The 13721-nt window shown below is 44.0% G+C and overlaps 1 protein-coding gene across 3 annotated transcripts; it reads right to left on the bottom strand.

Annotated features, from left to right (window-relative positions):
• Positions 1-477: 477 nt before the first annotated feature.
• On the bottom strand, positions 478-9730 carry sall2 (spalt-like transcription factor 2). Of its 3 annotated transcripts, XM_026150653.1 has the most exons (5): positions 9204-9730; positions 7528-7674; positions 6250-6303; positions 2152-6017; positions 478-1826 (listed from the first exon to the last, which is right to left on the bottom strand). In XM_026150653.1, the coding sequence occupies exons 2-5, from the start codon at positions 7601-7603 to the stop codon at positions 1524-1526; spliced, it is 4299 nt and encodes a 1432-aa protein (XP_026006438.1). In that variant the 5' UTR covers positions 7604-7674; positions 9204-9730; the 3' UTR covers positions 478-1523. The 3 variants fall into 3 exon arrangements, with proteins under 3 accessions (XP_026006438.1, XP_026006436.1, XP_026006437.1); XM_026150651.1 differs by lacking the exon at positions 6250-6303; XM_026150652.1 differs by lacking the exons at positions 6250-6303; positions 7528-7674 and having other exon boundaries at positions 9204-9345.
• Between the last annotated feature and the right edge of the window lie 3991 nt (positions 9731-13721).

Genomic DNA, 13721 nt, shown 5'->3' with positions numbered 1-13721 from the left:
GGCGTCACTGTGACGTTGTAGGAATTGAAAAAATATAAAGTGTGTTGTACAGCTCTATCCATGCCCTTTCATATCGTATATTACTCAATATGGATTCTTGAAATTTATTTTCAAGGTTAACTTTGACCTTGGGTGCTAGAAATGAAGGTGAAGGTCAAATGCTTAGCCAACCTAGGTTCTCATGTCCCCCATGGCCTAGTATATTGTTGTGAAGTTTGAAGATGATCCATAAAAAGTTGTGTTTTATAGAGTTTTTACTGATTTTCAACATTTAATGTGAAGTTGACTTTGACTCAGTTTTCCCCTAAATTAAATCAGCTGGAGATTTTATTGATCTCTAGCATCATACAAAGTCTGAAAATAACATGTTGAAGACTGTGGATGCTAGAGTGCTAACAAACAAACAAACTGAACCGACTACATACTCCCTCCCTTTGGGGGAAGAACAAGACTGAACAATATATATTTTTTCCCAAATTAGTTTTTAATGTGGAGATACTGAAATAACAGCGTACAACAAACAGACAGATTTCTTATACATTCTATACACAAACTTAAAGTTTTAGTAACTTTAGCAACTGAAAGGGTTTTACAGATAGTACTTTTGGACTAAACGACAATCATAATACTCACAAAGCTGAAGGGCAAGGGTCACACAAAGGATCGCGCCCTCACTGGGCTCACAAAAACTGCAGGTGTGCTTCTGGTTTGACGGGACAAGGTAGTGAAAAGGAAATCACAGCAGGAGCAAGTAGTTTTAAGAGCCACAGGACGGGGACAAAAGACTCCATATACACCCCCCCCTCCCCCCAGTAACACATTCATATTGTTCACCTTGTTGACTTTTACAAAGCAAGATGTAGTTTTAGATCCAATAATTTGTTTACTCATCCCTATCAGCAAAAGAATTCTCTTCATATGAAACACACATGAGTTTGCTGTAGTATTTTCCAAAATATTTTCTTTTGGTTGGCTCGAGTCTCCTTTGGTGTCAGATGGATGAGATTTGGTACATGCCACAACAGAACAAAAGTGTCTACATGTTTACAACACTACCAAAAATGGTTTAAACTGGTTATTGTAGCTTCATTTCCTATGACTCAAAGCCAGTAATATCAGATTTATCTATCTGAGCCTGTTGGGATGTTTAAACGTAATATGAATTATGACCCATTCTCTTTTTTAATAACCAAACATTTCAAATTTTACTCTGTTAAGAACGTCAGACAGACAATGGTAGTTTCACTTTTTAACAAATCCAGCTATAACTGGGCTAATTTTGTTACTTTGAATACACACTTTTTTTTTATTTGCACTACAGCTGTCTCTTTTTTAATACAACAGGACCAAGCTGATTGACTCACAACTTTAAATATACAAACATATTATTCTGACTATCATTGACAGGCAACCTGAAATGTGTTAAGGAAGCAGTACTAATGATATGCCCGTACAGTTACACCAAGACGTAAACAACAATCAAAAACACCGTAACATTTACCAGCCAGTTACGGCTATGCGAGTTATGACCCTTCGCTGGACTCTTCCCCAGCTTCCTCGTGGGCTCTTGGATCCATCTGTGACAAAACAGGAGATTTTGATGATTCGTTTTCTCCTCGGCCTGCAGTGGTTGGGTCATCAGTTGGCTCAGCGCTGGTGTTGAGGAATGCTTGATACTGGTTCCAGAAGCCTGCTGAGCTCCTAGTGGCTGGAATGTTTGAGGAAGTCATAGATGTAGAAGAAGGAAGTTGGTCAGTGGAGGAACGGCGACTCCGGGCTGACGGACGTGATGTTTTGGATACCACGCCGTGATGCTTCATGTGCCCCTAAAATTGAATAGATTTGAAAGATTTTTATTTATAATCATCATCTTGTAAAGACAAATCTTAATAGAATTTGGGTAGGCTAAAATTGCACAGCAGAGGTAATTTTAGAGTCCAGCTTAATTCAATTCAGTTTAATTCAACTTATTTAGTGCCAAATCACAACACCAGTCACCTCAGTGTGCTTTACATTGTACAGTAAAGCACTTGGTGACAGTGGGAATGAAAAACTCTCTTTTGTGTAGGACAAAATGCTCTGTTCAACACAGTAATTGTGCAAACATAACTACACATCTTATTGATATAAATGATGGAACTTGTTCCTTACCTTCAGCCCACTGCGACTGGCGTACTCTTTTCCACACTCAGCACAGCAGTAGGTCTTCTTCTCAGGACGAGACATCGGAGACGGGAGGGTTGGAGCAAGGTTGATGGGGCCAGAAGCATCCAGTATTGAACTTGAGCCGAATCCACTTATGCCATCTGCCCGTTCTTCCCTCCCATATGAACTAAAATGAAAGCTTTGACGTGTCTCTCTTACAAAAGTGGCTGTTTTCTGGGGTTCGCCTCTTACTTCAGCTCCAGTGTTGTCTGTATCCTCCAAAGCTGACGTCAGCTTAGGTTCTCCTTCTGGCACAGTTGCTTGGTCTTGCTTTGGTGTTGTGGGTGGAGATGAGAGCTCTTTATCTTTATTTATGGGCTCTGGTGATTGGGGCCTTGGAGAGACTGGGTCTGATTCCAAGGTTGTTGTTGTATTACCGTCACAAAGATTGGGGTTAGAGGTGGTGCTGGGACAGGTGTAGGAAAAGGGATCATCGAGAGCAGGTGTGCTTTGCAAGTCCTCTACGTTTGATTTAGAGCCAAGGAAGGCATCGGAAGAGGTAGATACTTCATCCTCTCCACAGTCCATCTCAGTAGCAGTAGGTGATTCTGTGGTTTTGGTAACACTGGAAGTAAATGGTGAAGGGGTAGATTTTGGAAGATTGAAACCAACAGTGGCTTGTGGAACTTGGTTGTCTTCGCCAGTTGGTGAAGCTTGATCTGTCTGCTGGGATGCAGGCAAAGGGACACTGACAGTAAGCACAGGGGGGTCTGCACTGCCTGGTGGTGAAGTCTGTGTGGTGGGATTCATAAAGGGGTCAGGGCTTAGGTCAGAGGGGGGAATGTGGTCTGGGCTGGAGGGTGCAGACTTGCCTGGATTTTGAGTGAACTCAGCTGATTTCATACTGTCAGAGGCAGGGACAGAGGCAACTGTTGCAGTATTAACTTGTTGAGTTGGAACCATACTCTTTGAATGGCCTGCGAGGGGAGGTGTATTACTTGAAGTAGCATTTGGGTCAGTGCACTGGGACTGAGATTGTACCAAGGATATGGCTTTAGATTCAGCTGGCATCTCATGTGCAGAATCCTCTGTGCCATCTGGAGGCAATTGTCCACCAAGGTGCATACGGATGTGGTGCTGAAGCACGAGAGCATTAGTGAACTTACGTTGGCACAGTGGGCAAGAGTTCTGTACACGTGCATTGGGGGGCCGGGCATGATGGGTGGCAATATGGGATCGCAGACTGCCTTTGGTAGAGAAGGATCGTCCACATATCTTACATGGAAAAGGCCGTTCTCCGAGGTGTGTGGCCTGGTGCAGCCGCAATGCTCTGGGGCAGCTCAGCACTCGTAGACACACCCCACACTGATTGGATGTAAGGTTACCAGCTGGATCTGTAATCAGTGATGGTAACATGCCTCCTGCCATGGCACTTGCTCCATTGGCACCCATGCCTAGGGCAGCTACCATTTCGCGAGTGAAGTTTGAAACCGAAGTAGTAACAAGGCTAGAAGACAGTGGAGATGCCATGACATATGTGGTAGAATTGCTGGCATTTGTGAAACTACTGTTTGCTGAAGTTGCTAAAGAGGTAGTGGTACTGCCAGATAACATTTCCATCACAGAATTGGAAGTATTGGAAGAACTCCATGGAGAAGAGGAAGGTCGAGGGGCCTTCTCTAGCTTCTCGACCAGCCTTTGCAGCTTAGAGGTTTCCGATGTAGGAGTGGGGGCTATGGAGGAAGGCAGGGAAGATGCATTGGTAGTTGTGGGTGGACCTGTGACTTTAGGAAAAGAAGAGAAGGGAAAGGAAAGCTGGGAATGGCTTGAAGAAGCATGTTGGTGGGAGCCTGGAGCAGAAGGTAGAGGGGTGCGGAGCAAGCCCAAAGCTGGATGGTTGTAGAGGGATGAGTGTGCAGCTGGGGTAGAAGAAGGTGTGGAGACAGTTGGGAAAAGAAGCTTAGGTAGGTGGGCTAGCTGGGAATAGGCAGCAGGGGAAAGCACTGGGGCATGGGGAGGAGTGTTTTCATCAAAGTGATGCTGCTTGGCACCCTTGAATAATCCTGTGATGGCAGAAGATGAGGACAAGGAAGGGTTTGAGAGAAGGGAGGTTGCGAGAGATGAGGTGGAGGAAGACGATGAGGAGGATGAGTTGGATGAGCCAGTTGTGATAGATGCTGCAGCAGCTACCACTGCAGCTCTGTTAAATTGCAGGAGAGAGTGGGAAATCAACGCTAGATCAACACTCGGGGGCAGGGGTAGGGAAGATGGGGTCGACCCTCCAGAAGCCCCTAGTGGTAGCCCAGTACTAGAACCACTGATTTCCAAACTGTCTCCAGATGTTTCATCCTCAGCCCTATTTTTTCGCTTCTTCTGTATCGTATTCATGGCACTAGTACTGCTACCGCTGCTCATGTTTTGTCCCATATCCGATCCCGCAGTAGTCCCTAATGCAATCCCAAACAAAGACGGTGGCAGAAGTGACAGCGAAAGCTCGGGGTTTTGTTCTCTGTGCCGTAGGAAATGAACTTTGAGGTTACCTCGTGTAGTGAAGCGGCTGAGGCAAACTGGGCACTGGTAGGGTCGTTCCCCCGTGTGTGAGCGGAGATGTATCTGCAGGGCTGAATCACTGCTGAACATTTTTCCACAAAAGCGACAGGCATGCTGGAGACGGCCGACAGTGTTGTTGGAACTGGATGCAGAAGAAGATTCTCCTCCGTTAGAAGCAGATTGCAGAGCATGTTGTGAGTTTGGGACTATAGGTACTGATGTGGGGAGGGGTGTGTTAAGGAAGGAGAGACCACTGTGCCCGCTCACTGAAGTAGTATTTGGAGACTTCTCATGAAGATACCGACTGGGTAGAGCTAATGACAGTGCTAGCGGATAGGTGGAGGAAGCCACTGTGGTGGCAACAGAGGAAGAATTCAAGGGAGCTGATGAGCGAGAGCTCACCCTTGTGAGACCATGAGCACCAGCTGCCCCACCTGTTTCCTCCATCTGCACCTTGTTAGGCTGCAGGATTTGAGACAAGGAGGTGCATTGCTGTGTGGGCTTGTTGACTGCTTGGGAGGGAAGCAGGGAGGAGAAACATGCTAGAAGAGGAGCCATAGAGGTGGAAGGCTGAGATGCAGTTGGCTGGGTTATTGGACTAGATGCCCTTTTACTGCCTTCCAGGCAGAGCTGAGGTACAGAAGGGAGAAGATGTTGGGCAGGTGTGTCTATGCTATAGGAGGCTCCACCAAGGCGCAGGACCTGTCTACAGATCTCCTCTGTTATCTGCATCTGGTGAATTTGTCTTTGCTGCAACACCCGAAGCTCCTCCAGGATCAAAGCTATGCTCAGCTGGGTCCTAGAAGGTGCACCCGAAGCAGATGACACTCCAGGGCTTGGGGTAGGTGTAACAGGACTCGGAGGGCCTTCGGGCACACGACTGGGGCTTCCAGGGTGTGGTGGAGGACATAGAGAAGCAGAGGATGAGGAGGAGGAAGAAGAGGTTGTGGTGGTGGCTGATAGTCCCAGCTTGGGAGAGGCCATTTGTGAGCTTCTGGGAGGGTAGGTAACAGCACTTACGAAAGCTGCGGAATTGCTGGCAAACAACTTGAAGCCAGGTGAGAATTGTATGTGGGATGTGAGAGGGGAGTAAGGGAAGTCTGATGAAAGGGAGGGCTGTAGGTCTTTGAGAGGCTGCTGGTGGGGCTTTATCGGTGAACAAGGTAGGGATTGACCCTCAGTAAGTTGAGAGGCGATCTGAGAGCCCTTGAGAGATGAACAGAGTGTATGGGGCAGCTGGGAGCTTTGAGGAGAAGACAAAGAGCACAAAGTAGAATCCGTGATAAATGAAAAGAAGTGTGACTTCAGTGCCGAGGTGTCATCTGCAGGTATTGAAAAAAAAAGGAAAAGAAATTTAGGTGGCTACTTCACGTGAAGGGTATGAAAAAACAAATGGTCTGTAGGAGGTGAATTTTGGCCTCAGGGGTTAATTTCCAGCCAACTAAACTAAATGTTTTTTCCTGTTCTCTTTGTGCTGCTTCTTTACTGCTGTCTGCACACAGACACACATGCTTGCACACAAACACACACATGCACTCAGAATATACTACTCACCCGCAGAGGAGACCACCTTGTTTCCAGGGAAACACACACAAGACCTCCACTTCCCTAAAATAAAATAAGACGCATCCTAAGGCAATCTTTCATCTATGCCTTTCTTTCTTTCTTTCTTTCTTCCTCCATTCAGTCTGTCTTACTGAAGAGCCCATCCCCCACTGGCCCAGTAGGGGTGTCAAGAGTTAGTTCTTAGTCAAGTACTGAACACTTTGCAGGGTATCTGACTGGCTAGTAAAACTGACTTTAAACAGTTGGGGGTCCCATTCCTGATAGGCCAGCCAGAGGAAGAGTTTGTCGTGCAAGCAAAACATGACATGACGACTCAGCAAATATGTTCTGCAAGCAAACTCCGTAACACTTTGTATACTCACGTGCACCCAAATGCATACAGAACTTCCTGCTGTTAGCTCAACAGCTACAATTTTGTGACACAATGGGGTCCCTATTCCTGTAACTGAAGTGGACAAGCGGACACAAATACACACAACTGTGTGTACACACACACACACACGCGCACGCCTTCACACACACGTCTTTGTGGGCATGTTCATGCTTCAGTGGCTAGCAACAAAGCTGAATGGGGACAATGGGCTGTTGCAGTTAGAACACCTTATACAGTGCCCCACAAAGTTTCTTTTTCCTTGACCTTCTCGTGCTCACGTCTTTGCTTCAAACCCTAACCCTTTTCATAGCACACGCCTTCAGGTTCACCTTGCATTGTTTTTCAGTGATACTGCTTTTGATTTATTGTGTTTTTCTGAAATATGGGTGGTCTGTGTGTTTGAAACTGGCAGTGTGAGAGGAGTGAAGATACTTGGGTTTAATAGGGCCAAGGAAGCAGCTTAAGGCTTAAACCTGCACAGAAGGAATTAAAGCGTCTGCACTCAAATTATTCCAGCAAGCCATTTTCTTAGCACAATGCTATAACATGCACATTTAACTTTGGTTAAACTTTTAGCGCAAATGAACTCAATTGAAACACTTAAATTGAATTAATAAAAGGCTGATTAAGAGTAAATGATTACATCTCAGTCAACAAAGCTTAAAATATAAACAGTAAAAACATATTTGAAGTCCCAAAGGAGCTAATAGTCATTTTAATTTAAACTGTAAATGTACATCCTAAATAAGCACTACATTTTAATGTACTTGTGTAAAAGGCACAAAGCGCATACTAAGAAAAGGCTAAGTCTCCTATACTACGGCATCCAATGTGAATATCGTCTTACTTATTATTGATCATTGTTCTATTGATTTATATAGTCTATGTCTCACCATGCTCAAGTTTCCGACAGGCACCCAGGGTCAGGCTCATAAGCTGCTGGGGTCGTTTCTGTTTCCGACGGGACATGCTTCAACAGGATGGGACCGACGCAGGGGCGCATTGGCCAACACACAACTTTTACTCTGTCTCCCTGCGCACTGAAAAAAGCAGGTAACTAAATTACTTAGACAAAAAAAAATGAAAGAAAAAAGAATTAAATAAATAAAGACAAACTACAGTATGGTTTCCAAAAATCTGACACCGGGTGATCCGGTTCGATTAGACTTAATAAAGTGGCTCCACGTTTGTGGCATTGTGGAGAAGAGGGGGGGAATACAAGAACCAAAGAGGCATGTGTGACAGTTTCTCTCAACAAGTCTTTCTATTCTGAAAACACGGCGTTGGCCCTCCTTCTCTGGACACACACACACTCGCACACACGCATACACACAGCTCACTTGTTCATCCACTACTTTGCATTCAAATGGCGAGTGAACACCCCATCTTTTGAGCCGAGAGTCCACTGCTTCTGTTCGGTAAACCCTTACACATTTACGCACAAGTTCATCACATTATGAGTCCTCCCCGAGCAGTCGATTGTTAAAACGTAAAAGCTAATAGTGCGCAAGGAAGGAAGAAATCCGTATCCGCTAAAACCTTGTTTCCCGAGACTATAAATCAAACGCATCCTGTCACGGGGCGTGTTGTCGAACACCGACACTTCAAAGTGTGCGTGGGCTGTGTTCCCCCCTCCCGACACCTCCACAAACAGCCTCCTGCGTGAGCTCGGTGAAACAGAGCGCCTGAAATCAGGTGAAATTTGCAACAATGACGTCGAGGGAGCTCAGCTGAGTGAACATCACCCTCTCCGAGCCTCTCCAACACATAAGGCCACTGACTGGAGACACAATGCTCCCTTTTCAAACCTCATCACGGCTGCTTAGCACGTGGAGTTGGAAAAAAACACAGCCATGGTGAGGAGAAAAATACATTTTCCACTTGGGCCCCGTGACAGTCCCCCACCCAAAAAGCATCCACCTTCTTCCCTCTCTTACTGGGGCTTGGGCAGAATAATAATGGAGCCAAAATTCTAAATCAGTAATTAATACGGGTAATAACCATCCACTAATCTGACGTTCTTAACAGCAAGATTATATTGGGAAAAAGGCTTTCTGTCCAAACCAGGCAGTTATTTCGGAATATTGTAGGGATTAAAAAGGAAATCATTTGGCTAATAACCTACGTGTCATTGTGTAATCGCTGGTGTCTTGTAAAAGAGAATAAAGCCATTACTCTAATAGCAGACAAACAGTCGAAGCGGATAATATCATCCCTTTTAACCTGGTCTCCATCATTCCAACAAGGCCTTCTTATTCTTCTTAATATTAGTATGATTTTCGTGCCATCTCGCCAGTTTGATCGCGTATACAAAGGCTGAACGCGCGCCCGTGTGTGTATGTGAGCACCAGTGTTTGGAAACCAAGCTCAAAATCTGGCCCTGAGATGCGCGTCCCCGCTACTGTACGGCGACCTGTTGCACGCCACGCGCGTTCCTACATCATAACAAGTTATGATTCATAAATATTATGACTTCTCCGGAAAAAAATGCAGTCCCGGATGTGCATTTCCCCCACAGGCCGCGCGTCGCCGACACAAGCCCGTTAAATATAACACAAAGAAAACTTACCATGTTCGAAACGATGAATTTTTGGCAGCGATATTGTGTAATGACAGGAGAGAGAGAGGGAGAGAGAGAGAGAGTGGGGAAGCCGGGGAGCTTGTGTTGGGAAAGATCGGCTCCGTCTCTCAGCCGGGACACTGGCGCAGCATTTTCCTATTCACTGCCAGGGATGCGCAGTCACACAGCCGCATTTTTTTCAATTATTTATCTCCGTAGAAAACCGCGTTCTTTCTCTTATGACAAAAGGGTTATTATGCCTGAGTGTGTTCACCCAGAGTCCAGGGTCAGGAGCGAAAGCAGGACCGGTGCAGATAGCCGTAGCCTGCTCGCTACAAGGGGAGGATTATGTTTTTCCCCCCCTTGGCCGTAGATTACGTGTCGCTCTTCCTCCCCTCTTTGTATTTGTCGGGGCCTGCTCCTGTCCGGCCTGTCTGCGCTAGCTGCGGTACTGTCTGTCTGTCTGCTAAGCTGGCTCGGTGTCTGTCTCCCTGTCTCTTATAATTAATGGCCCTCGCCGCCAGACGGTCCTTAGGGAAACTGTGACCACGGTTACCTCCACATTGGCTCTCAGTGTGCATGTCACATAAGAGTGCAGGCCCGGGAGCGCGCACACCTCTGATGCAGACATGAATCCATGTAGGATTTAAGTGACAGAGGTTCCCATTGATAAAAATAACAACCACTACTGAGTCATATTATTACCCTCCTAGGACCTGGCGTCCACATATATGTGGACATCACATTTTGGGTTATTTAGACCAAAATACTCAATTTTGCTCTACAGGGGCCTGATATCCACTTACGAGGACATTATACTGTTACTGTTCTATCGAAATTTCAAACGAATATCCTCATGTGGCTCTCGTTTTTCTTAGAAACAAAAATCAGGTAAAAAAAATGAAAATCTGGTAATTCTTTGTTTTTACAATCATCGGGTCCCAATCAGCCCAAATATCAAAGAGAAATTAAAAATGCATGCCGTGGAAGAGTTCGGGTCTTAGGAGGATAATGATTTCTTTTTTTCTTTTTCTTTTTTAAGGTTAGATATCTCTGTAGATGTAGTCCACAGACTGATGTTGTATTGAATTATCAAAAAAAAGAAAAAGTGAGCAGCCCACTTGAGCCACTCTATCATTATATTTCGTTCATTTTGGAGACAATAATGTGAAAATCAGTAGAAGTAAGTGATGATATAAAGAAAAATTCTAGTCTCCTCCAGAGTATTTACAGGCAATTTATCTTTCTTTGGTGACCCCTATGAGAAAATATGAATGATTCATGTTCATGCACCGCTTATATTAGTGTTAAACAGTGTAAAAAGCTTCTGCTGTGAGTTTCTTTGTGCATTACAACGCTTATTTTGTCAGCTAATGATGTAGTTGTGCCAGCAGCCTCATTTTTTATTTGTATTACTGTCATGATATTGATTATTGTCTTATCTTAACTCATAAGAATGTCTCCCTATAAGCAGACAGGTGCGGTGGCTTGTGTGCTACAGCAATAAAGCCACTAGGTGTCTCTCAAAGACATGTTAAAAAAGAATACCAGTGCTACGTAATTAGATACTGAACGAGTTTACAATATCTTTTTAATCAGTTGATTGGACACATCTATATAAGGTCCTACAGTTGACAGTGCACGTCAGAGCTCAATCTGAACCATGACGTCCAAAGAATTGTCTGTGGATCTTCAAGACAGGATTGTATTGAGGCAAAGATTTGGGGAAGGGTAGATCTGCAGCAGGAGGTCCCAGTGAGCACTGTGGCCTCTATCATCTGTAAATGGAAGAAGTTGGGAACCACCAAGACTCTTCATAGAGCTGGCTGCCTGGCCAATCTGAGCAACTGGGGTAGAAGGACCTTAGTTACACCAGCCTCGTGTGTGGAGGAAACCAAGCACTGCTCACTAGATTGAGTGGAGTGCAGGTCAGACCACCAGAGGAATAATTCACATAGCCTATTGATTCTGAGGCTGTGTCCCCTTTGTGAGAGTAGTAGAAGATTGTGAAATGGTAGGCAAAGAACAGAATTGTGGCTGCTGCCACCACCAAACCTATGACCCCCTATGGCTTCACTTCTGTCAAAGACTTTCTATCTGGCTACAAATAAGCCTGCAAGGCAGATAACAGAGGATGGTGACAACTAGAATCTGGTTTGGTCAAGAAGGCATGATCCAGAGTCACGTAGACCAGTGAAAGTATCCAAATGGAAAATGAGATGAGGGTGGATACCAGGATACCAGAAATACTTCTCTGCAGAAATCAGTAGCGCGAAAACCACATTGGAGGTCAGATCAGTGTGCGCTATTAAAAATTCTGCTTATGATTAAGACAGTTGTGGTCCTGACCTGAATGACATCTGACAGGAGCAGTTTTATGGGAAAGATCAGAACTGCTATGTCTTCTTTTTTTATTAGACACAAGCAGGCATGGCAGGCCATGAAGCTTTCAGGCAGCGCATCTCACGTATTGTAGAGTGTGACGCCTGAGAAAATCCAAAAAAATCCCCCCAAAACATAAATGAGTTACCTGCAGAGTCAAAATCCTACTATTACACCAAGAAATTAACTAAATAGTAAGAGAAATATCCATAAAAGTCCAGTAAGTACAGCTGTGATATGATTTAGGTTTAAGTGACAAAACACAAGCTGAGGATCTGTTGTACAAACTTATAAAGAGGGTCCATTTATTTCATTGAATTACTCACCTGTGCATCCGTGGTTTATCTTTTTCAATGAAAACATACAAAGCATTTAATAAAAACTTAAATACAAAATGCATATTTGGAATTATGTTATGTGTTATTGTATGCATGTTTAGCTGTGGAGCAGGAATAAATTCTGGAAATCAAACTCAACAAAAGACCATACACGGTAGCTGTTAGTGGTCACAACGGAAGGGCAAAGTGAATATCTGCTGCATTTTCTTTCCTCCACTTGTCTACAGCTAGATATCATGTTGGTATTAAAAACACACACGAGGAGGATTAGATTATTAGTCAGTGTGATATATTATGATATATAATTTGTTCTTGTCTGTAATTGTCTGTACAACCAAATTCCCCCCTGTGGGACAATTAAATGATTATTCTATTCTATCTGTTCTAATGAAGCTCGTTAATGACAGTTCTCTGCTTTGTTGCAACCTCTGCTAGCGAAAGTCCACACCTGTACGGCTTACATTTTATAACAATGACAGTGCTGCACATGCTGCAAATATTTCATTTTTCTAGTTCAACATCTGCAGGCATTCACTGTTCCAGTGTCTTGAATGATACAAAGTTGAAAAATAGAAACATCAAATTTCATTTGCTTCACATTGCCTTGTGTTGCTCACATCACTTCCTGTTATCTAGATTGCATTATACCTTAGATTGTAAAGTGAGCGCAGTACTCAGTGTTAAGGGGAAGATATTTGTTTTTATTGTTGTTAGGGGCCCAATTGAGCACCGTCCTGACACCTTTACATTCATACCACTCTCCAAAAAGAAGGAAAATGGGACAATGGTGGTCTGACTGGATCTCGTAAATACCTACATGTCCTTACTCAAATAAAGGTAAAGAGACAGTGAGTGCTACTATGGTTCAGGGATTATGCTTGACTACTCTAACAACCTCATTCTGATCCTCTTGCCTTGTTGTTGAGACTTACGTTAAAAAAGTGAGTTTTGGATGCACCATTTTACTCTTAAGAGTCTAGTGAATAAAGACCCCTTTATGATCCATCCATCCATCCATCCATCCATCCATCCATCCATCCATCCATCCATCCATCCATCCATCCATCCATCCATCCATCCATCCATCCATCCATCCATCCATCCTAACCACTTTTCCAGGGCGCTAAAAATTATCCTACCTGGCAGTGGATGAAAAGCAGGGTACACCCCAATGGGCCACCAGTCTATCACAAGGCTAACCCAATAGATAGACAACCATTCAGGCTCACATTCACACCTACAGCCAGTTTCAAACCACAAACCAGTGAAGGAAAAGTGTTTGCAGCCTGAGAGACACACTATCCATCCCGGCAACCAGCAGAGAACTCAGACTTATTAGAGGAGGTTTAAGGCCTCTGCTGCTCAGAACCTACTACATGCTGGATATCACTGAGGCCAGAATTTGTTTAAACCAAGGGTCCAGAGAATAGTCGCAGTTATGGTAGCACCACATGGGCACGAGCATTATCACCCGTCTGATGGTTTTAAGACCCAAAACATCCTATGACTTTAGGAAACATTACTGATTGAAGAGTCCAGGATATTGTACATTCAAATTACTCATACTGTTAAGTCAGTTAATAAATAACAAAAGAGGTTTTTTTTGTTATTTATTAACGCTTAGCTTCATGCCTAATTCTATGAAGTTACATTGTCATTAAAAAAAACAATAACATTTGAATATTTCAGGAGCTAATTGGTGTTTCTTGAATGGATGTGGCAGGTCTTTGAAATTTTGAACCTTTATTATAATGAAAAAATGGATGTCATCAGCTCTCGTAAGTTCACATTTCTTAGAGGTGTCTAT

The sequence above is a fragment of the Astatotilapia calliptera genome, chromosome 18 (genome assembly GCF_900246225.1).
Source record: "Astatotilapia calliptera chromosome 18, fAstCal1.2, whole genome shotgun sequence".
Classification (NCBI taxonomy): domain Eukaryota; kingdom Metazoa; phylum Chordata; class Actinopteri; order Cichliformes; family Cichlidae; genus Astatotilapia; species Astatotilapia calliptera.
The sequence above is the reverse complement of the archived record's forward strand: the minus strand, read 5'-3'. Positions and strand labels throughout refer to the sequence as shown.